The sequence below is a fragment of the Hippopotamus amphibius genome, chromosome 4 (assembly GCF_030028045.1).
Source record: "Hippopotamus amphibius kiboko isolate mHipAmp2 chromosome 4, mHipAmp2.hap2, whole genome shotgun sequence".
In the NCBI taxonomy this organism is placed as follows: Eukaryota; Metazoa; Chordata; class Mammalia; order Artiodactyla; family Hippopotamidae; genus Hippopotamus; species Hippopotamus amphibius.
In genome coordinates, this window is record NC_080189.1 from 131,857,583 (window position 1) to 131,882,454 (window position 24,872).

Below are 24,872 nucleotides of genomic sequence, written 5' to 3' on the forward strand. Positions count from 1 at the left end.
GGCCAATAAAAATTTTGCAAGCTCCACCGTCTTCCGCCACGTATGTTCCATGGCCACATTTTCAAAACAGTGGATCGTCACTCAAGACTTAGTTCCTAAGTGTCAGCATAAAGCAGAGCTCCTGCTGATGGTGAACCACTACCCAACACCAAAGGAATGCGTTCCTTGTTCCCTAATCCACTAAATACCTAGGGCTTATTGGTTATAGCAATTTGACATATCCTAATACCTACTTCACAGATGAGATGATATATATAAAACCTTAGCACAGAGCCTGGCACCTTGTATGGAAACTAAAGTACCAGTTGTTATAGTTATAACATGATTTGGATGAGAAATAAGTCAAATCATAAATGAATGTGCTTTAGAAACTAAAAAGTGCTATACAGTATTGGGTATTGCAGACCTCTGTCTCCTGGGTAGTTGTAAGAACTCATGAGATCTTATTACTTCTGTGAAGCCTTTACTTTGGAAGTAAAGTTAAGCTTTCCCTGACCACTTTCACATCTCAGTTGTAACCTTTCACTCTCAGCATGTACACACACAACCCGTTTATACGGGTTGTATATGCTTTTAAATAACAATTTGTAATTCAGGACATTCATTGCATAGCATACATTTCCAAAAAGCAAATGTATAACTTAGTGGAATGTATCATACCAAGTTAGGCCAGTGGCTGACACAGGTATATTCTTATGAAAATGCTATTAATAATGGCAGACATCCAGAAATGTAAATGAGGTGAAAAACGATTTACTAAGTAAGATGAGAAATCACACTGGCATATATCTGTCCTAAAGAATTCTTACTCCAAGGTCTTAAACACAATCACAAATCTACAAGCATGAGAGGAGAAGCAAAGTAATTATAATCACTGGTTCTTCTATTTACAGGGGGAAAAAAAACCCAACTCTTTTAAACTTCTGGCTTCCTCGGCTCATGTTTCTCACCAGCCTCTGTTCTCATTTTAGAGCGTTAACAATGCCCCGAATATGCCTGTCCATTACAATGACTAATGAGCGTACCAGAGTCCACTGTACAGCTTGAACGAATTAGTCATCTGCCTTTAAATGCCTCAGCTGATGATTGTACTTCCATTATTACTGGGGTGCATCTGCATACCTTTTAACACTGAAAAGAATTAGGCTTCCACAGCAAATTTTAGCTTTCATCTGTGGCTTTTAAGTACTGCAGGAGCCAAGGTAGGTTACAAACAAAACTGACCATAATAGAAAACATCCACGATCCAGTTTCCGAGCCTTCACTCCTCTGTGTTTATTCTGACATTGTTCCCTTTTTCAGGTAGGGGTGACATTGTGTTCCTTTTTATGTGAAAACTTTTACAAGTCAGACTAGCAGTCTGAATGGGTACATTGTATTGTGTTACTGTTCAATACAGGCTCATTCAATTAGCACAGGTTATAAGGAAAGAACTAATATAATCCTTTCATGGGAGTCGTGATAAGGTACATGTTAAAACTTGCAAGGTTATATGCTATGTTTTAAGGAATGTGAAGACAGGTCAATCATTCATTCACTCATTCGTTTGTGCAGCAAGAGTTTTCAGGCTCCAACGAAGTGCCAGACACCATGCTGGATGTGGGGGATGATAAAATGAGAAAGACCCAATCCGCTGCCCCCAAGGAACTCTGTCTAGCGGCAGAGAGAAAAATAAAAACAAAGCCTTGAGTACCTTAAATTAATGACATGAGTAAAATATACTGTATCACATTTGAATATTTAATTCAAACTTGACTTGCCCTTTGCCTGTAAGTATAAGCATTATGTTAAATGATTTTCAAGGTTGTTTTGCTATTTTGTGGTCTCTTTAAAAACCTGATGAAAGATAAAATTTTACTTCCCAAATGGTCATAATTGAAAGCCAATGCACAGATAATTAAATATACTATAAGAAATCAAACAGATGTCATGGGGGAAACACTGTTTCATCAAACCTGGCATTTTTTAAAAACAGTATTAGAATTCATCCATCGTTCATTCATTTATGAATGTATTAATTGGCTTCTAAGTGCTTACTAACTAGACTTTAAGCTCCAAGATTCCTGGGCTTTGCTGTCTGGAGTCATCCAGTGGCAAGAGGGAACGCTTGATGTACACTTGATTGAATGGATGTTGAAAGAATTTGGGGGGGGGACTGGCCAGATTCTGAGTGTGCCCTGGTGAATAAGCATGGCTCCCACCCACACAGAAATTACACTCTAATCTAGAACTAGATTTAATGTTATCCCTAGTCTTTAATGTTCTTAAGAGAGATTTAAACCCTCTCTTAAGAAAACTGAACAGATTCGTTAAATGAATGGACCTAAAAGAGTGATGCCATCAACAGATCGTGGGACTAAAATAAAATTATAACTCCAAAACTTTAAATACAATGTGTTTTCCACTTTTGTCTGTACATACATGCATATATATACACATACAAAAGCACTGCTGATTGTTATAAATGAAACTTTTTTTTTTTTTAACAAATCTTAGCCAGGGTTTTGGGAAGGCTATTTGCCATGGCTACAAAGCAGAGGGGGACCCCTCCCTCGCTGGCTGGCCACCCACCCACAGCCTAATCAACAGCTTCCTAGCTCCCCTCTCTGTTGCTTTTCAAAATGTGACTTTATTATCATTGCTGTTGTTGTTTACCAATTTTTCACTGCTTCTGTGTAACATTCAATTTTGTCCCTATTTTGGAAATATTGATTTATTTATGTATTTATGTCTTTACTTTTCTTCCAGTTTTATTGAGATTTCATTGAAACACAACACTATAAGTTTAAGGTGTACAGCACGATGATGTGACTTACACACATCATGAAATGATTATCATAATAAGTTTAGTGGACATCCATCATCTCATGTAGATACAAAATTTAAAAAATAGAAAAAAAACATTTTCCTTGTGATGAAAACTCAGGATTTACTCTCAACAGTTTTCATGTGTGACATACAGCAGTGTTAATTACATTCATCATGTCGTACATTGCATCCCTAGCACTTATATATCTTATAACTGGCAGTTTGCATCTTTGACTGCCTTCAGCTACCCTCCCCACCCCCCCATCTCTTATTCTGTGAGTTTGTTTTTGAACACTCAGTAATATTTAAATAAAAATGACAATTTTAACACCTAAGATTAAGGAAATCAATGACATTTTGGATATGCCTAACCAACACCTGTTCTTTAAGCCTGACTCAAACCACTATATGATGAAGGTGGATACGTTTATCTTTGAGAACAAGGACTGTATCCCATAATAATTTAATACACCATGGCAAAACAGAAAAGGCAGCCGAAGCCTATTGTAGTACATTTCCATATGTATATTTCAGTATACAAAACTGTCTACATTCTGTTATTACAAAACCACACTGATGCCGGGGAAAACTTTTCCTACAGCGACTTCCACTGTAGTAAAAGTTGTTGAAATAAGAGCTACCCTATAATACAAAAAATATGTCTTATTAGGAACAGCTGAACGTTATGCTGTAAAGGAAATATTCTTGCTGCGGCCGCTACTCTCTTATCAAGAGTTCAGAATCCTAAGGAAAATGCTTCTTTGTCCAAAACGTGATATCAACACTTCTCAACTCTACAGAAAAGTGAAGAAGCAGTTTGCAAAGATGAAGACAAACCGGAGTCATAAAGGAAGAACTTCTGATTTGGAAGTGGTCGATTTGGACCGCGTAGCCCAGGCCATCCGCAGATTGGGGTGGGACCGCAGTCCTCAGGTCAATCCATCAGCCCCATCTCCTGTCCGGCGCCTCATTACTGCCACCGTCCAGTGCCTCCACCGGCCGATGGGGATGGGAGGTCCTTTGTAGACACTTGCTCCCCGGGGGCCGCCCGAGGCCTTGATAGATTTCAGGCGCGCAGGGGAGGAGCGGAGCCTCCCCGGTCTCCGCAGCGAGCGACCTGTTCCCGCCCGCGGGCTCGTGGGGAGCGGAGGGAGTGGAGCTCGGCAGCCGGAGAAAGGAAGCCCCCGGGCGCGAGGCCTCGCTCTCGCGGCTTTGAAAACTTTCCAGCGCGCGTGCCACGGCGACGCGCGGCGGCTGCGCGGGGGCCCCGGCGGCCCGCGCCTCCCGCGGGGAACTTTTCGGCGTTTCGGTGGCCTGTCACTCTCGCCGGCCGACGCGCCTCCCCCTGGGCTCGCGCGGCCGGAGCGCCCTCCCTCTCGGCGAGGACCTGCCCCGGCGCCGGCGGCTCCCGTGCCCGCTCGGCGCTCGCCCTGCCCGCGCCCCCGCCGCCCGGCTGCCCCGCGCCTCGCTTCCAACCTGGCCCGGCCGCGCCCCGCGCCCTGAGCGCCCCGAGCGGCCCCCGGAGCGGGGGGCGGGGAGCGGAGGAGGGGACCCGCCGCCGGGGGCTGGCTGCTGGCTCCCGGCCGACTTTTCGCCAATGGTCCAGAGCGACATGGCCAAGTCGCCTCCCACAGCGGCGGCGGCGGTGGCGCAGGAGATCCAGATGGAACTGCTGGAGAACGCGGCTCCCGCGGCGGCGCTCGGAGCGGCCGCACAGGTAGCGAGAGCGCCGCGCCTTTCCCTTTCTTTGTGAGCCGCCCCGGCGCCGAGCTCCATCTCTCCCCGGCGCCTCCTCTCCTGGGATCCCTCGCCCGGCCGCTCGCCCCGACCTGGGGCTCCTCCGCCGCCGCCTCCTTCCCTCGCGCTTTGCCACCCACTTCTCCCCTCCGGGCGCCGGCGCCCCTGCCCCTCTCCGCCTTCCCCCGGCTCGTCTCCGGCTTCCATTTTCCTCTGCTTCCCCGAAGCCAGTGGGAAGGGGCGGGGGAGACCTCCGGGTCTTCGGAGGCTGCCCCCCGGGCTGCCGCGGCCAGCCCTCCTCGCCCCTTCCCGGGAGAGGCACATGGAGAGCCATGAACCAGGCGAGCGGACTGGACCTGCTCAAGATCGTGAGTCCGGGGGGGCGGGAGGGGCTCCGCTTCCGCACCTCTGCTCCGACGCCGTAACCCTCTGGACCAGCTCTGAGCCGGGGTGGCAGTAGGGGTGTGTGTGTGATGGGGTGGGGGTGGGCAGGGGGGGCGTGGGAGGGGGCGCTCTGTCCCCGGCTTCTCCGGAGCAGCCGTGATCCCCCCCCCTCCTTGGCACCTGGGCGTTACACCGCCCGGACGGCTCAGATCCCCTCCTGGCACCGGCCAGGGTTTGCCTGGAGCCTTCGCTCCCTGCAGAAGCGAGCGAGTTGGGGACACGAAAGTTGTTATTTTTCCCTTGGCCCTGAAATGTTAGCCATCTCGGGGAGCTCCGGGACCACCTTCCTCTCCAATGAGTATTAGCGGTTTCTGGGGAAATTCCGGTTTGCTGCTCGTCGTGAAATAGGAGATGTCAGTTGTAGGGTTGGGCAGTGATAAGGTAGCTTTTACGTAAGGGTTTGGCAGGTACAGTTTGGATTACAGACACCTCCAGTTCTCAGCGGTAAGGAGTCTCTCAACTTTTATCCTAGCAGGGAAATGACTTAAGACTCCTAACTGTGGGCTGCTTGGCGAGCCGTGGTGAAGAGGTTACGGTTACATGTCAAGCATCACTTTGGAGAAATGTCTCTTCTTTGCTGAGTGACATTGAATTGTTGATTTCAAACCTCCGTCTGCTAGATTGGAAATTGTGGGAAGATTAGTTTTATATTTATGTAAAATGTCTAAATACAAAATTTATGTATTTTATATTTGTATATGCTCAGGAGAGCGTGTCAGTTTTATTTACTGTAGTGATGGGGGCAGGAGTGGGACGCAGTAATAAAATGTTTTGCTGCCTTGTTGTTTTGATAGATGGTGGAAATCGACTGCTTTAGCTATTTTGATACTGTTTATAATGGTGGTTCCAGTGGCATGATCTTGGAGCTTTGTTGAACTTTCTTTTACCACTGGGAATTATAAGTGCAAACTTAAAACACATCACTCATTTTGACTTGAGATGGAGGAAAAATGTAGAAACCAATCATTTTGTATCATCAGAAATCCATGACTTTCATAGAGGAATTCATTTCTTTCCTAGAGGTAAGACTCTAGGTAAGCTAGATTTTAGTCAGCCTTGGGCTGTTTGGCTGCCTGAGCAGGGTCGAGGCATGTAACTAACCACCTACATTTCCATCTAGCCTCTGCCAAGGACCTGAAGTCTAACCAACACCTGTCACGTTCATTCTAGACTCCTGATTTTTATCTAGATAGTCACCAGGTTAGATGAGAGCAAGAAATGGACTCAGGGACCTCTGTTATTCTAGGACGAAGGTCTTGAATACTGATAGAGGAAAGTACTTATAGACCCTCTTTTCTCTTTGATCTTCCTTCAGGCATTTTTTTTTATTCTTATGATAAAAATAGAGTTCCTGAATTCCTGGAGATCAAAGTGAGGGCAGACAGAAAGCATGACTGCATTCAGATAAGAGACAGTAATTTACTTAGTGATTTATGTAGTTCAACGTAAGTTAACAAGTATTTGCAATGCAGCTGCAACATGGAAATGATTCAGGTATGAGAAGACACTTTCTGCCTTCAAAGAACATACATTCCAGAAGCTGCAAGGGTGATGAATGGATGACAGTCGTGTGGCATGGCATAAGAGAAAAACTGAATCTTAGATGGTTGCAAAGGAATCAAGATCGCAAATACTCTATTTGGAATAATCTGTAAGGGCTTCATGGAGGAGGCAGCATTTGAGAACTGATTTGAAGGATGGGTCAGGTTTCAACAGATTTTCAGAGAAATGGTGGGGAGCTCTTCAGGAAGCCAAGTCACAGCAGTTAGAAGTCTGATACACTTGTAATCCCTAGCTTGAAAAGAGCGAGGAGAGGTACAGATTGGACATAATCAAGCAGAAGTCTGGGAAGGCAATTTGAGGCCACATCTTGGAGGCTTTGGAACCTGCAACGTATTGAACAACAAGAACCTTGGAAGGGGTTCAAGGAAAGAGCAGTATAACAGCTCAGCAAGAAGATTCACCTGGGAGCGTTCTGTAAGGGAGTTTGGAGTCTCAGGAATCTAGAGATGGAGCTGCCAGAAGGGAGATTGATGTAACAGTTTGGACAAGAAGTAACAAAGTCTAAACTAAAAAGAGAGAAAAGATAATAGACAGGACAGGACTACAGATGGATACATTCCAGAGACCCAGGCCACAGGAATTGCAAATAATGAAATGAGAGAGGGAGGGAGGAAGGGATGTTAGAAGCAGGTAAGAGGTATCAATATTCAGCTGCATCAGCATTCATCTCCTTGCTCTGTCCACCTTCCAAAAATGAAAGCAGTTTTCCTTGAATCATGTTCATATCACATCCATTATTTGAGGGAAATGCTGCCTTGTTTATTTGAGATCTCGTAAATCATGGCATCACAGGGCGTTGAAAACGGCAAGGCATCTCTCCCTTGCCTCTGGGCAGGCCAGGCCAGTAGTAAAACCACCTGGGAAAAAAGGCTGTCTCTGGACCATCCCTCTGTTTTGTGACGAGTCACAGTAATTCTGAGAAATGGAATTTTCATTTGCAAATGGTATCTCTCAGCAATCATCGGTTTGAAGAATCCTTTCTCTTTCACCTCTGGAGTATATTGCAAGTTCTGTATGAACACAGCAAAAGATGGAGCTTCACAGACTGCCCATTTTTCTTTTTTATGTCAAAAGTCCTGCCTAGGGAGGGGGCACCCTCATGTACTCCAAAACCCCACCCCACGGTCATAAACAAAGTAGATCTATTTCCTGCATAAGAAGTGAGTGACAACCTAACTGCAGATTCTTGAAAGTTCAAATCTAAGCAAATCGCATCCCTTTTTAAGGTAACCTGTTGAACAGTTTCAGTGCAAACTTGGACACAGTCTGCCTCCAAAGTCAAGGTGCTAATTGAGCACTCTCCCTCCAAAGCTCTAAATCTGTACCATCCATCACGGTAGTGACTTCTAAGTGGCTTCTAAGCACTTGAAGTGTGGCTAGTATGAACTGAGATGTGCTATAAATATAAAATACACATTTTAAAATACATAAAAATACAGGTAAAATAAGTACACAGATTACATATCAACTAAAAACGCGGATAAACTAAAAATATAAAATACAGATTTCAGAGACTTCATAGGAAACAAAGAATATTCTGCGTGTCATTAATATTTTTACATCAACTGCATGTCAATGATAATATTTTTGATATACTGTACTAGGTTAAGTCGAATCTATTATTACAATTCATTTGACCTGCTGCCTTTTACCTTTTTAATAGAGCTACTAGAAAATTCCTATTACGTATGTGACTTTATTTCTATTGGACAGCATTACTCTAAAGTACAGCACAGGGAATTCTCCAGGGAGTTGAACAGATATGGATGGAGGCTGGGTGGGTGCAGAATCTGGGTGAAAGGAACTGAGACTAGGATGGCAACAGGAGAGGAAACTGGTGAGAAGGGAGAGCAGTATCTCAGCACTTTAGGCCTCAAAGAGATGGTAAGCACACCTCCAATCACACCTGGAGGTGAACAGACAGTAAGCAAGAGGGCGTGTTTGTTTTGCTCCTGGCAACAGAGCCCGGCTGGCTCCACCCCAGCTGAGTTTGCCAGATGCTTCTCGAGCACGTTGTCGTAATACAGCCTGGTAATGGCAACAGCCTGAATCCTGGAGCAAGGCGCTTTATCTAGAAAGAGCAGCAATGCCCCCAGGTCAGTACCGCTTTCCTGAAACTTTCTTGGTCCGAGGTCTAATTCAGTCTTTGCAGTCCCTCAACAGAATGGACGTGGGTACTGGGCTTTATGTTTTGCTGCAACCTTTGCCCCTGATCCCCATCACTTGCCTCTTCAATGGGATTTTGTCCTAGCATTGCCCAGGAGAAATTTAAAAACCTGCTCATCAGAACTTCTGAGTGTGTTTTAATATGCGAAACATAATATCTGACTGAGTGATTGGAGGTTTAGTTGGTCTTGTAGTTTTGGGGTCTTTTTTAAAAGAATTTTTTGATGTGAGCCATTTTTAAAGGTCTTTATTGAACTTGTTAGCACAGTATCTTTGTTTATGTTTTGGTTTTTTTGGCCGTGAGGCATGTGGGATCTTAGCTCCCCGACCAGGGATTCAACCCCCACCCCCTGCACTGAAAGGTGAAGTCTTAACCACTGGACCACCAGGAAGTCCCTGGTCTTGTAGTTTTATGTTCCTGTTCTTTTTGTGTTTCCTTTTATGTAAAAAATTAGTCTACCTGTTGCTCTGCTTGATTGCATTGAATTATACAATCTGTAGCCTTGGTCCTTTCAAGAGAAGCTGAACAAAATATGTTAACCCTGTGGTGGTGGTGGGGGGGATGGCCCTCTTTGATTTTGTGACCATGAGGACATGTCTCTATCTCACCAAGAGTCTGTGGCACACATGGACTTTCACAATGACAGGGAGTTCAGATTAATTATGATACCTTAAGTGACTGGGTCTGTCTTAGAATTCCTTCCAAAACTGGCTGGAGGTAGACTGTGAAGAAGGCAAGCTTGGCCCTTGGCCGACTGCCACGCTGGCCTTGTCCCTCCTCCCTTCTCCACCTGCTAGACCTTCCCAAAGAGCTCTATTTATGGGGCTTCTTGATTCCTTTCTGCTTTTGTGTAAACTGATCCAGGCAGAGAACGTGCTATATTCCCCCTTTTCTAGGGAGAGAATCTCAGTGACTTCTCTCCTAGGAAAGCAGCTGACAGCCTCCTTCACACTAAACTGTTGGTAGATGAGGACATTTAATGTCTGATTTCTCTCCATTTAGTTTTGACTTCCTTTGCTTCAGACCCTAAAATGAGGAAAGTCTGCAGTTCGAATAGATATATATCAATGAATGCTGATCAAGAGGGATGGAAACTAATTTCAGACATCAGCATTATACTCACAGGGAGCAGTTCGTAGATGGGAGAACTGACCTTATTTCTCAACCACAGAAGCAACATTTTTAGAGCTGCCCCCAGGGGCCGCCATGCCAACTTTGTGTGCGAGGCTGGGTTGAAGTCTCCAGTTAACTGGCAACTTCTGTAATTAACTACTTCCGTCTACTTCGGTCATACAGAAATTAGATTTCAACCACCTGCGGCCGTGTGACCATTTATTTGCTGATTTTAAGATGACAGTCCAATTTTAAATGCTATTTAGTTTCAAGGAAGACAGTCCTTCCCTCGAAGCTGATGTTAACATCATGATGAATGGTGGAGATCTTTTAAGTAAGTCATTGTTGTATTGGGGGCAGTTTCTTAAAAATTGTTTTCTAGTTTCTGAAATCTTACTTAACTTGGCGGATGTTTTAGGAGAAGTGAAGGGATTTAAATGTATGGTTTTCTTTTTTCCTATTTGCTGTGGTGACTTCACTGGCTTTTATGAAGCTGCCTATAACCAGGAGGCAACGAGTGGAAATCAGTGACTTTTCAGACTGTTCCACAAGCACACAGGGGTCCGCAGGTATCATGCAGAGTATTATGGGTTACACTCAGTGCTCTGGACACAGCCCCTGTCTTTTCTTCCTCTTACTTCCTGAAACTCTGGCTCTGATTATTAGTTATTTCATACAGTAGATGTTTATATCCTTAGTGTTGCTAAAAAAATATTAGAAACCCCATTAGTCATAAAAGTAGCTGCATTTGAAGTAGCCAATTAAGAAAACTGTACTTCTTTTCCAAATTCAGGCAACTAAATATTTGAGTACTTTATCTTTCCTGTCTTTTATTATTTGGGTGAGGGTTGGCCTTCACTTTTTTTTTTTAAATAAATAAATAAATAAGTTGCTGCATGCGGGGTTTCTCTAGCTGTGGCAAGTAGGGGCCATGCCTCATTGCGTTGTGCGAGCCCTAGGTGCACGGGCTTCAGTAGTTATGGCAGTTGGGCTCAGTAGTTGTGGTGCACAGGCTCAGTTGGTCCACGGCATGTGGGATCTTCCCAGACCAGGGATCGAACCTATGTCCCCTGCATTGGCAGGTGGATTCTTAACCACTGCGCCACCAGGGAAGTCCCTACTTTAAAAAAAAAAAAAAAAAAAAAAAAAAATTGCTTCATCTGAAACACTCTGGTCCTTATTTTCCAGAATTTTGAATAACTAATACACAAGTCACTTTAGTCAGATGGACTTAATTTTAAATATGCATGGAATTAAAGCAACTTCATTTGGTCACGATGGTATAAATTTTCACTAACCTTTTTGAAAGTACATAAAAATGGACGATTAGCTTTGCAAAAGTTGCTTTAACTTTTCTTCTTCTTGATCCTGGACATTGTTATAAAAAACTAGTCATTGAGGCATCACTCAAGAGTTAAATTTTTTTTTAAAAGGAGATTATAAGAGAGAAATTACTGCTGAAATTAGCAAACAGAATAGAGGTGTAATTAAGCACATCTATTTTGGCCTTTAATAAATATACATAGTGAATAAGAATTTGCTTTAACCCTGTTAAGCAAAAACCCTTTGAATAAATCATCCCTCCTACATTTCAGTGATTGAAGGATAAGATCTTTTGCTCAAAACTATCCCCAGTTGGCATGCAATTCAGGATGCCATCGTTTTTGAAGTGCGTCAACTGTGTCTTAGTACAGTTGAAATCTGTAATAATCCGACTTAGACACATGACATTGGTAGCTAAGTACACCTGAAATAATATTTATGAACAGTGTTCCCAGGGGCCTGGAAAAATTAAAGTGACTTTTTAAATGTGTCTCTTTTTTTTTTTTTTTTGCAGAGAACTGCAGCCTCCCCTGGGACTGGCTGTCTTAAATATTGTGTGGTTCTCACAGTGCCTCCCGGGCAGTGTCAGTAGCCATGAAAAAGGTTACACTGCAAAGCAGCTGAATAGTAAAAACATACGTATTGTTAAAAATTTGAAATAAATGATAATGATGGGATTTCAAAGACGCTTTTTCCGCCCATGTCCAAATGATGCTGGAAGGCCACGGGATATTGGGATGAGAGAATATTCTGTCTTTGTTCTCAAAGATAATTTATGCTCTGAATGAAGATACATAGTGTATTTAACACAGATTTGCCCTTACTTTCCCCCAAGGAAACATGTTAGGCCTTTAAAATGCTTGCAAGGTAATAAGTATTTTTCCATATGGAATAATATAAAACATTTTTTTTTTTTTTAATTTTAAGGAAAATTTCAGACTTTCATGTTGCTAGGCCTTGGAAGACACTTCTGTCCAAACCTTTCCATAAAAATTGGAAAAGGAAGAACATTGTTGAAAGAATGTTATTTTTCAACAGTTTACAGAATAATGTTTACAGAAGTAAGAAGGATATGCTGTTACGTGAAGAGAACCTTGTATTATGAAAGCCCAGCCTAGATTGTCTTTCCTTTTATGAAGCCGAGAGTTAATTAAATGCCATGGAAACACATTTGTATTATATAAATCCCTTCAATACTTGGAAGAGAACAAACATATTTAAGACAAATTTTTGCTTTAAAATTATACCACCCCTCTCACTGATTGCAAATTCATCTAAATTACTCACAACACAAATGTTTGTAAGAGATTTCGGCTTGCCTAAGTGCTACATATATTATGGTTTATAAGATATTTCCATTTTAATGAGAACCATATGAACGTATAAAATATAACAAAAGTAGCATTTTCAAAACCTGGACATGGTGATTTTCAAAAAAAAAAGCAAACTTTGTAAATTCTGATCATCTAATGAAGTTTCTGTGGGCCTAAACCCTCTAAATACATTATACATTTTAGCCCAATTTTTCTCCACCCTTCTCACTCCTATGTGGGTATCACTTTTTAAAATATTATTCTGAGCCCTTACCATGTGCTAGGTCTTATACTAAATGCTATATATACATTCCTTCATTTAATACCTAAAACCACCCTGGGAGGCAAGCCTTAATATCCCCATTTTAAGGATGAGAAGACTGAGGCTTGGAGAAGTTAAGAAATTGCTCAAGGGCTGCTATAGTAGGATTTCCTTTTCCATCTATTTATCTGGAAAGCTTGGTGTTGAGCTGTTTTTTACTTATATTTTAATATGTAATTTTCTCAATAACTTTATCCATGCCTATAATTTACGGTAGATGAATGAATAGTTTAGTCTTAGTGCTCTGAAAGTAAGCTGTAGGTATAGTAGAAAAAGCAAGTTCATTTGTAGATGTTTGTGCTTGGCCCTATCCTATTTTTCTTTTATTTTTATTGGAGTACAGTTGCTTTACAACGCTGTGTTAGTTTCTGCTGTACAGCAAAGTAAATCAGCTATATGTATACATACGTCCCCTCTTTTTTGGATTTCGTTCCCATTTAGGACATCACAGACCACTGAGTAGAGCTGCCTGTGCTATACAGTAGGTTCTCATTAGTTACCTATTTTATACATAGTATCAGTAGTGTATATATGTCAATCCCAATCTCCCAATCTATCCTATTACTGAGACATATTTTCTTACCTTTAATATCCTGTTCTTAAATGCTTTCTTCTTCTTGTTGCCATTACTATTATTTCTATTTCATACAATTTATTTTTCTTGCCTTCTCAGCAAATAAGTGCTTAAAAAGCACGCTTTTTGGATACATGACAAGGTCCTACTGTAGAGCACAGGGAACTGTACTCAGCATCCTCTGATAAACCACAATGGAGAAGAACATGAAAGAATCACTTTGCTGAATCACTTTGCTGTACACCAGAAACCAACACAACATTGTAAATCAACTGTGCTTCAATAAAATTAAAAAAAAACAGACACAAAAAACTGTGCTGAAAACCATGCTTTTGCAGAGCAGTTCCTCAGAGATATTTGAAAGGCTGTCATTCAGCCTATAGTTCTCAGTTTGGCTCAAATAAAACTCTTTTCTGTTCCTATTAATTAAAAAAAAAGCAAGCTTTTCACATCATATTCAAACATGACAACAATGGGCCAGAAAATTGTACAAAATATTTTAATTTTGTATAACCCACTACCACTTCTACTGTTGTTTCATCTCTCAAAGCAATGTCTAGATCCAGACAATAATATAAAGAATTGGCATATTCTTCATCCATATTCCATCTGGGGTGTGTGTGTGTGTGTGTGTGTGTATATACACATATGTGTGTGTGTATATACACGTGTGTGTGTATATACACGTGTGTGTATGTATGTAAAGGTAATCAGAATTAATACTGTAAAATGTTCCTCAACCACCACATGCAAGGACCACCCCAATCTAGGAATACCTATGGGATTACAAATTAAAACACGAAAAGAAGCAAAAAGTGGCAGTTCAGCACCAGTGGAAAACAGTATTTCATTATGCGTGAATCTATCGCATCCATGCTCTCTGAAGGGTTTCCACTCATAGTGGCATTGCCCCAGTCCCTCCTACACATAAATGCTTATTTTTTTAAGGCCTTATCTTTAGTGGCCTTTGCCTCTTGACCACAGATATGCTAACAGAGTGCATAAATTGTTTTAATTCACCAGTTATGAAATGCTTCTTCCAGAAACCTCTCCTCCCTATAAACTCACTGACTGGAAATAAATATTGGTGATTCCACCAATAACTTTGTAAAAATTTTATTTTATTGAAGTATAGTTGACTTACAATGTTGTGTTAATTTCTACTATACAGCAAAGTGATTCAGTTATACTATATATGTACATTCTTTTTCATATTCTGTTCCATTATGGTTTATCTCAGGAGATTGGATGTACTTCCCTGCTCTATACAGGAGGACCTTGTTGTTTATCCATCCTACATATAAGAGTTTGCATCTGCTAATCCCAAACTCCCAATCCATCCCTCCCCCCACCCCCTGCAACCACAAGTCTGTTCTCTGTGAGTTTGTTTGTGTTCTGCAGATAAGTTCCTTGGTGTCATATTTTAGATTCCACATATAAGTGGTATCATCTGGTCACCAATAACTTTTTAATCACGCTCATATGATGACAATTCATTCTTTGTCTTGATCTAGAACTTTTCCAGAACTAGGTCTAGATTCCTGTGTGAGAGCCTAATAATAATCTCATTTGTCTTTGTTTTCTTTTTTGTAGTCATATGGAAAAGGAGCCAGAAGGAAAAACAGATTTAAAGGGTCCGATGGGAGCACTTCTTCTGACACTACCTCAAATAGTTTCGTTCGTCAGGTAAGGGAGCTCTTCAACTCATGGTTTGGAGAAGTCTGTGAAAAGGAATTCAGTTTTGGTTTTTGTAGAGGTGATTTTATAGCATCATCCCTACGATTTATCTAGTATTATTGTACTTACTCTTAGTTGAAGTGAAAGGTGAGCCGTTGAATGTCATAATTAATATATTTAAATTTTAAGTGAGACTGTATATGTCATAATTACACTCTTTCCCGGCAAGTTGGGGGAAAGAGAAATGCAAACTTCATCACAAAGGATTTTTTCACAACAGCATGAGTGAACCCCAGCAGAAATGATTCCAGGTTTGGGGCTTTTGCCGGAGGGCTGGGGGTACGGGTAGGGGAGCAGGCGGTGGGCATCCCTACCGCCAGCCATGAAGTTGAGATACTGGTGTTCCTCTAGCTGCAGTTTTCTTCTTCCCACCTGGGGCTTGGATTGTAAAAGAGAAGATCAGCCCTGCTCCTGAAACGGTCGAGGCCACTGACGTCACATAGAGCACATGGTATCGTGGAGACATAATTGAAACTGCCTTTGGAGACAGAGCCTTTGTCTCCGTTAAGGTGGATTCCTGCCCAGTGGTTTGCAGCTGCCCCCTAAGCGGTGTCAGGATCCCTAACACCGAAACGCTCTTGTCCGTGGTTACAGAAAGGCCTCTCATTCCCAGGGGAAGAGCAGAGGCAGCCAGACCTCTGAGGATGATAGGTCACAGGTGGGGCTAAAGTCTCATCAGGTGTAGGTGCGCAATATCTTCATCTGATGCTTCTCAGTGGAGGGTGATGGGGAAGGAGGGTGCTAGGGAGAACCTGCTTGCCTGGCTGAAGGACCATCCCTTTCTGGCTAGCAGGCTCTTAAATCATCTCTTGTCTGCGAGAGCTCGCTCTTCAAGATGGTGGTTGGCATCAACCATCTTGATGCTCCATTTCTGTTGGAAAGGGAGCCATTTTCCCCACTGCTTTGGGGGTCCTTTCCTCTCGTCTCTCCTCCCCGTTAGTTAGCAGCAGTTCAGCCCAAACGTGTCGACCTGTAGCATCTACAGGGACTTTGTTCTTGGCTAGTGGCTGCCTCCTTCCACTTTGCCGACACTGACAAAGGATGATGCAGCCATCCGTTCCCCCATTGAAACATCAAGGGCACCAACGGTAAGTCTGAGTAACTTACTGGGAAAACTTTGGTTCTGGTCTCTGCTCATTGGGGATCGATTTGGTTGCAGGAAGTTAGAAAAAGTGAGCTTGTTAAGGAGCGGAGTTTTGTTTGGCTAAGAGACATTTAGAAAGAGAAAGGAAGATGAAGCCACGTGAGGGCCCGCCCTGCAACCAGGTTCTGATGGTGACAGAGGAGCTGGGAAGGGTGCGAGGGGATGCCAAAGGTGTGTGTTGGCCTGATGTTGTCCTGGGCGTCAGGGTCCCGGGTCTGAGTGAAGAGCCTTGAAAAATAGTGACTTAGCTTAGGTGAGCCTCTTAAAGGGAAGTCACCCAAAGCCTTTCCCATTTCAAGCCTCCTTATTTGTTCTGGCTCTGGAATTGGGAGATTGACCTGAGGAGTCATTATCTCAGGGCTGAACGCTGGAGGACCTGAAGCAAACAAGAAACAAACAAGCTTTTCAGGACACATAGAGGCTGCAGCGGAGCCACACAAAATGACAGGCAGCTGGTCGAAATTGCACGGCAAGAAAAACTGCCACGTTTCAAGTGCGCAAGATATTGTAATAGAAATAAATTAGGGCTCATTGAGCTCTGTAAAAATGTCTTTTAAAGGCAATTGCCGGGTACCATTTTCCAATTGTCTCGTTGGCTATGGAATTCCCCTGTCGTGGAGTTTTGATAACTTAATCCGGAAGGTTAGGAGGGATTGCTACACTGCGTATGGTAACTGGAATTTGTTTTTCCTTGTGATAATTTCCTTCTGACGTTGTGTTCTTGGTGATATATGAGATTCTGTGCACGAAACACAGTTATAAATGATAAAGAGAGCTACAAAACGGCTTAGTATCAGTTTAGGTATGTATTGCCGAAACATATGTGAGCATGTAAGAACGAAAAAAAATCTATCCTAAAAGTCCATCTCCTTGAAATAAAGGCCCATCTCTTTGAAACAAAGACCCAGCTTCCTTGCATCTCAGTATAGATTAGGGGTTCTGATTACACAAGCCTCAGAACAAGCTGAAGTGCCAGCTTGTTTCTATCACAGAAGGAAAACCAGGGTCTTTGGCAAGAGTGCTGAGTCAAACACTGTATTTTTCCTTTGGTAATTTAATCTCTATTCTGTTAGAACCACATTCATATTTTGCTACCATTTGAAAATAAGCAAAAGCCCCCATGGCATAGCTAAATATTTAGTAGATCATGATTTCATCAGAGGATCTGCGGAAACAGGTAGTAACAATATGTTATAGTAAATCATTTGAAAGCACTCTTTTTGGATGTTTTTTTTTCTTTTTTTTTTTTTATCATCAGTAGTTTTGTTAAACAAGTGGCATGCATCCCTATATATTACTTACTTGTCTGTGGCTAGGGCGTGTGTATAATTAGTATTGGAATGGTGTTTGGTCCATATAACTGGGTTCTATTTAAAAATATAATTAGTTTCAGTCTTGCCCTTGAATTAAAAATACTTTACGTATAATTGTGAAAACCTTAGAGTTACATTTGCACAAACTGTATGTTATTAAGACTTTTTAAACTTGGTACTTTTAGGTGGTCTTAATAATGAGATTTAAGTATTTTAGAGATTGAAAATGTGAACGGTTTGCCTGAATGAATTTATATTTTTTTACTAACCAAGAGGGAGTCAGAGAGTTTGTTATAGACTGAATTGGAAACCCACCCTGAATCCATAGTTTGCAGCCCTAACCCCCAGTGTGACTGTACTTGGAGATGGGGTCTGTCTTTTTTTTTTTTTTTAAGCTTTTTATTGGAATATAATTGCTTTACACTGTTGTGCCAGTTTTTTTCTGTACACCAAAGTGAGTCAGCTGTATTTATACATATATCCCCATATCTCCTCCCTCCCATGACTCCCTCCCACCCTCCCTATCCCCGCCCTCTAAGTCATCACTCATCATCGAGTTGATCTCCCTGTGTTATGCAGCAACTTCACACTAGCTATCTATTTTACATTTGGTAGTGTGTATATGTCAATACTACTCTCTCACTTCGTCCCAGCTTCTCATTCATGCCTGCCCCCCCCCACCCACCCTGTGTCCTCAAGTCCATCTCTATCTTTATTCTTGCCCTGTCACTGGGTTCATCAGAACCATTTTTTTTAGATTCCATATATACGAGTTAGCGTACAGTATTTGTTTTTCTCTTTCTGGCTTACTTCTCTCTGTGTGACAGTCCCTAGGTCCATCCACCTCACTACAAATAACTCCATTTCATTCCTTTTTATGGCTAAGTAATATTCCATTGTATATATGTGCCACATCTTCTTTATCCATTCATCTTCTTTATCCATTCATCTGTTGATGGGCATTTAGGTTGCTTCCACGTCCTTGCTATTGTATATAGTGCTGCAGTGAACATTGTGGTACATATTTCTTTTTGGATTATGGTTTGGAGATGGGGTCCTTTAAGAGGTAGTTAAGGTTACATGAGATCATAAGAGTGGGGCCCTAATCTGATAGAACCAGTGTCCCTATACAGAAGAGACACCAAGAATGTGCGTGCACGAAAAAACAGGCCACTAAGAGGTCGGGGGGAAGAAGATAGCTGTCCCCAAGCCACGGAGAGAGGTCTCATCAGGAACCAACCCTGCCAGCACCGTGGCCTTGGACTTCCAGCCTCCAGACTGTGAGAAAACACATTTCTGTTATTCCATTATGGCAGCCCTAGTAAACTAATACAGATATATACACAGTTGGGCTTGAAAGTAGGCCTGTTTTGATTTTTTTTTTTTTAATTTTTAAAGCAAACATTCTTGGGAATTCCATGGTGGTCCAGTGGTTAGGACGTCACGCTTTCACTGACAAGGGCCAGGGTTCAGTCCCTGGTTGGGAAACGAAGATCCCACAAGCTTTGCGACATGGCATAAAATAAAATAAAATAAAATAAATAAAATAATAAAATAAAATAAATAAAAAAACATTCTTATTGCTATGTAACATATATGCTGAAAAATGCACTAATTATAAAGCCTTCAGTCTGATGAGATTTCACAAAGTAAACACACCTATATAACCAACTGCCAGGTCAAGAAATAGGTATTATCAGCACTCGAGGTGCCCCCCTTGACCCTGGTCAATCATTACTCCCTCCTTCCTCACTGAAGGTAACCAACCACCATCCCTACTTCTGAGACCATAAATTCATTTGGCCTGTTATGCAGATTTTATGCAAATGGAATCACTTGGTGTCTAACTTCTTTCACTCAACCTTTCCATTGTTATGTTCATCTGTGTTGTATGTTTCCATAACTGGTTCACCTTCTTTGTTGACAGCCTTCTATTGTAGGAACATGCCATCACTGATTAATCCCCTCTATTGTTGCTGGACATTGAGTTGTTTCCAGTTGGGGTTACTGAGAGCCGTGCTGCGGTACATATTCTTGTATCTACCTGTGGTCTACATGTGAATGCATTTTTGTTCAGTGAACAGAGTGCAATGCTGTGTCATGTGTTCAAGTCAAGTAAACACTGCAGAACACTTTTCCAAAGTGGGCAACCGGTATGTACTCCCTCAGGCGGTGGAGAACAGTTTTAGTTGTCTCATAGCTTTGCCCCCACTTGGTACTGTCGATGGTTTTACATTTCAGTCGTTCTTATGACAGTATAATCATAGCCCATTGTGGTATTAATATCCATGTCCCTGTGGCTGTATCTAGGGAGCATTGTGTGGTATATATATATAACATATACATTTATAAGTGTATATATAATATATATTACAAAATATATAAATATACATATAAACTTAGAATCTGCACGATCTTATAAGATTATTTTATTACTCTCTATGGTAAATAGCCCATTAGTTATTGTAATTAGGCCTATGGCTAGTTGATGGAAAATTGTATCGTAACTATTGATTGGAATATGTGGAAACATATTGGAATCCATTAGAACATGAGCATGAGTGAAGGCTACAAGTACAAAGGTAAAAGGCATGGTTTTATTTTTTTCCAAACTTTTAGTTGCATATTTCTAGCCATCATGTGTTTGTGTTGCTCTAATTCTTTCAGAAGATTCATCAGCCTTAAGAAAAGATTGCTTATAGATACATTTCTGCTTTAGGTCCTCAAGCAGGGTAACAGCTGCTGTAAAATAACTTTCGTATTCTAGATCAAGGTTCCATTTTGGTAGTTGACCAGTTCACTGTAAGCTAACCAAATAACCCATCTTCTGGTTATATCACATCATCAACCTACTTGAAGTCAGTGATGTTTCAAAGATAGTGGGGAGAGGATCCCTTCCCTGGTGAGCTTGGTTAATTTCCCCCAGGATGTGGTTTCCATGCTGGAGCTCAGGGGAGGGGCTGAGTCCTGATCAGTGAGGGTTGCATCACGGCCATGGTCCTCAGGGATCGTTGGCTGTGTGTGCCAGATATTTGTGGGGCTTCCCACAGGCTGTGGGAAACCAGGTTGCTGTTGGTTCTACTCTATGTAAGGTTGTTGCGAAGTCACAGCCTAGCTCACCTTGTATATCAAATACTTCAAAGACAGAACTTGTTTTTGGAAACTGCAAGGAGGAACATCAGTTAGAAGGAAAGTTAGTTGTGATTTCTCTCTTGCTTTGTAAGTCTCATTCCTTTATGTTGTGCTTAAAACGTTACCTAGGTGCAATATAGGTTCACTATATACCGAATGTAGAATTCCCGTAGTTCTTTTTCATGTAAATTATGATGTTAGGAGATTTATTCCAAAGGTTTTTCTTCAAGAAGCAGGGTAGCGATAAGAACTTGGGCTCTGAAACCAGTCTACCTGAGTCTAGCTTCTGCTCTGCTATTTATTAGTTGGTTCTTGGACCAGCGGCTTGATCTCTCCATACCTCTGTCTTAGCATCATCTGGGAAACAGCGACCACCTCAAATTTGGTCGTAAGGATCACGTGAGTTAAAACTTGTAAATTGCTTAGAATGGTACCTGCTATCTAGTTAATACTATCTAAGAGTTTATTATTCTTACTTATAAATATTATTGCCTATTTAGAACATTAGTTGAAACCTGAATAAGAAGTAGACCATGGCAGAGGAAATAATCATGGTTATTGCCTGTTATGGTTATTTACTGTATCTTCTGTCTGTGGCTCCATTTTACAGATGAGACAAGCCACAGAGCAGTAACTTGTCTGCAGTCACGTGACCAGTAAGGTTGGAGTCAGAATTTGCATCCAGGGGGCTGACTCCAGATCCTTGCTGTCATGAGTTATGCTACATGGGTTAGGCTTGTAACAAATGCCATGAATAAATGAAAATCAGTTTAACATGTTTAGTTCTTTCAGCTAAGGAAGACTTGGAGAGAGATTCCTACCAGTGTTTTTAGGATAAACACATACAAAGTTATTCTTTTAACTTTCTTCCTTGTAGGAAGGTGAGGATATCTCTAGCATTGTCAGTTTTCTCTAGCATAGTGCTTTTAAAAAGAAAACAGTAAGCATCATTTCCTTACTTCTTTCATCAAAAGTTGCTCCGATTCCCAGTTGGTGACACCATGTTAGCAGAGGCTGTCACTCTTATTGGTCCTGAGAAGTAGAGAAGTATAATTGGAGGAGTGTTTATTTTTTCCTTCCTCCCGTGAAAGTCGAAGAAACACACACTTTTGGGAACTGTGAAAGTCCTTTTTTTTTTCTTTTTTCTTTTTTTTAAATATGCTTGGAAGTGAACTTAAGTCTGAATCACCTGCAGCATCACACTGGTTGGTTTTGAGGTTTGACTGAGGCTGATGTTGGCCCATGAGTCACCCTTATTGTGAATCTGGGTAAAGTCAGACACATAGACAGCACCTGGGTTCGACATCGGACCCCTTCAGCAATGGTTTTTTGGTTCGTTAGGGCTTGCGCTTTGTAAATAGGCACTTTATTAAGGGGTGGAAAGTATTAAACATGACTTACAGGCACCATAATTAGAATTAATGAAAATTCTTGTTCAAATTGTTCATGTCCTACAAGGTATTTAATACATCAAGCTGGGGTTATCTTGGATTTATTGTTAAGATAATTAAGATGTCCAGGCTGTAGTATAAATTGTAGTATAAATTGTAGTATAAATTCTTTGTGCTCTTTGTGCTGTGAACAAGTCCATCGATAAAAGAGCTTCATTTCTCATAGTAATAAACCTGGAAAGGCTACAGTTCTTAAAATCCTTTGCATTTCGTGCCCGGCATAAATTTCTAGTTGAAGATAATTAAATTTTCATAGAATTTAGCTCTTTCCTCCCAAGTTCATCCAAAGAAAGGGGGGAAAAGAGTCCCCGGGATCTGTTGTCAGACAGAGAGAGGAAGAGGGAAGAGGCGAACTAGCAATTTATTTTCACACCAATGCCTAAGCAAGTAAATTAATTTACTGGAAGAAAATAGGAGTAGCTAGGAGTAGCAAGGCCTGCCTGGCACTGAAGGGCAGAACATTTGTGCTGTTCTTTTTGGGAGATTGTGCAAGAACTGCTAACTGTATAAATTCTTTGATTCTGCCAAGGTCAGGGGAAACTATGTACATCTGCAAAGAAGTGCTGGTCATGAAAGTTAAAGCAGCTTGTGGGGGGCGGTGAGGTCAGTGTTAGTAACTGCTCATTCAGTCCCATTACTTCTCTCTTCTACCCTCCTCTCTTCTCTCGCTCTTTTTTTTTTATTTCTTCATTTTCTTAAAGACACGTTCTCCTCGGCTATCTTTGTGTACTGGCAGTGTTCCTAAGATGAGCACCAAATGCTAAGCGGATGACTGCCAGTTTGCTTTATTTCAATGATCCCAGAGCCTGGAAGCTTTCATTCAGGGTTCAGGGTACCCCATCATCTGAGCTCTCCTCTGTGCTCTGTCAAGTGTAGCCAGGACTCACCAACTGTTTCCGCTGATAATTTTGATAGGTCACCCGATGGTACCAACTGGAGTCATTTGTGCAGAAAGTTGAGCCTTAGAAATCAAGAGCTCTTCTTGGACTTTGCAAGCATCATTATTTGGGTGGCGGGGAGTGGTGGTGCGGGGTTGGGGGGGGGGGTGTGGGCGAGATTCCAAAGGGAAGAACTTTGCAACTGATCTGGGACTTTGTTCACCAGCCTACGTTGGAGCTGTCAGGAAGTAATCCTGTTGTGTCTAAGGGCTTCCAGCATACAAATCAGGATGACAAAATGGAATGAACCAAATATTTAACAGAAGGTTGCACGACACTTTTCAGAACATGGTATTCTAAACACATTCCATTGCTTTCCAGTACCATGTTCTTGGGGCTGCTTTTTTGGACCTTTTCTTCGTTCAGATTGGCTGTAAATATGAGTGATTAATCACAGAGACACACAGTCTATTTTTTAGTTTTGTTTTGCAAAAGACAGATTAAAGTGCGATAATGATTACAGACTCCAGGCCTGCGTAGACTGATGTTTAAGGTTGGATAAATCTTTCAGCCCTTAAATACTGGCTTGTTGCCGTGTTAGGCTGTATTCATCACAAACACAACTATAAATAATAATGCAGTAGATTTATTGCCACTGTGATTTCCTGTAAATGTCTTTCTATCTTATTAGGCATTCATTTAGACATTGTGAATGGCAGAATCTGTCCTGAGACCTCTTAAGAACTCTTCTTAAATATATCAGTATAAAAATATCAGGCTTTTCAAAAAAGCCCGTTGTTCTTTCCATGGTGTGTGCCTTTATGTTCCTGAGACTGTTTTACTTTTTTGCTTTCAGTTGACATAGGTACTTTAGAAAGTATTTTTTAAAAATTCGATTTTGTACGTCACCGTATCACAAGCTTTAACATGCCTTTTTGAACTCAATTTTTGTAGGAGAACAAGGACATGGTTATTTACCAATCTTCCTCATTTTCAGATTGTTTTCATATATTTGGAACCCCTGCCCTGTAAACTAGGTTCGATTAAGTTTCCTCATTATTAAAATAATTTTGTGGATTGAGGCATTTTTTTTAATCTTTGCATATCTTTTTTTCCACTTGAGAGAAAAATATCACTTTACAATCCAGAATCATTTCTGCAGGTGTTTTTAGCTTTTAGACTCTCAGATATGTTTCAAATTATAATATACTTTCCACTTAGGCCCCACTTTCTTCCATTATTTTTCATCTTCTGCTTGGTCAATCCGTGCAAAATCCTAGCTAAATTAGCCCCACTAAGTTAATTGAAAACTTACGAGTAATTAATATGACTAAGAAAATGCTGTTCCACGAAGCCGTGAATTTCCAATAAGCGTGTGTTTTAGTTGAACCCTACACTTTTTAACGAGTCATGCTGAAGTGAAGGTCAGTTACTTCCCTCCAGGTTAGTGATTCACATGTTCAGGTCTTCACAGGCATCGTACCCAAGAGAGCAGGCTGGGCCAACCAAGGAATAGTTCGCTTTCCTGTTCTGTCTTTCGTAGATGTAAATATCGTCAGCTTCTCTTTGTTCTCTATTAATTTGTTTCTGGAAATCTTCATGTCTGATGATTATCAGATGCTAAAGAAGTCCTTTTTGAGAGTTTGGCTGAGGTCTCAGAAATATTTGCAATAGTTCAATTCAACAAGTAAGTATTCCCATCTCATCATTTTTCCACATTCGTGACCAAGCGTGTGTGTTTATTGAAAAGACCTGAAATGGAGAAAAGGAATTGATTCCCCTATCCCTGCCCCAGATCTTATCATGATGCTTCCTTTCACCCTCTGCTTATTTTATTTTATTTTATTTTAGAG

General features: G+C 41.5%; 1 protein-coding gene across 1 annotated transcript in view; it reads left to right on the forward strand.

The window, feature by feature from the left end:
* Positions 1 to 4,405: 4,405 nt before the first annotated feature.
* Positions 4,406 to 24,872, forward strand: part of CACNB2 (calcium voltage-gated channel auxiliary subunit beta 2) — a 395,991-nt gene continuing 375,524 nt past the window's right edge. The window contains exons 1-2 of the mRNA XM_057733785.1: positions 4,406 to 4,525; positions 14,958 to 15,050. Of these exons, the coding sequence (XP_057589768.1) occupies positions 4,406 to 4,525; positions 14,958 to 15,050 (213 nt within the window). The remainder of the gene's footprint in view (positions 4,526 to 14,957; positions 15,051 to 24,872) is intronic.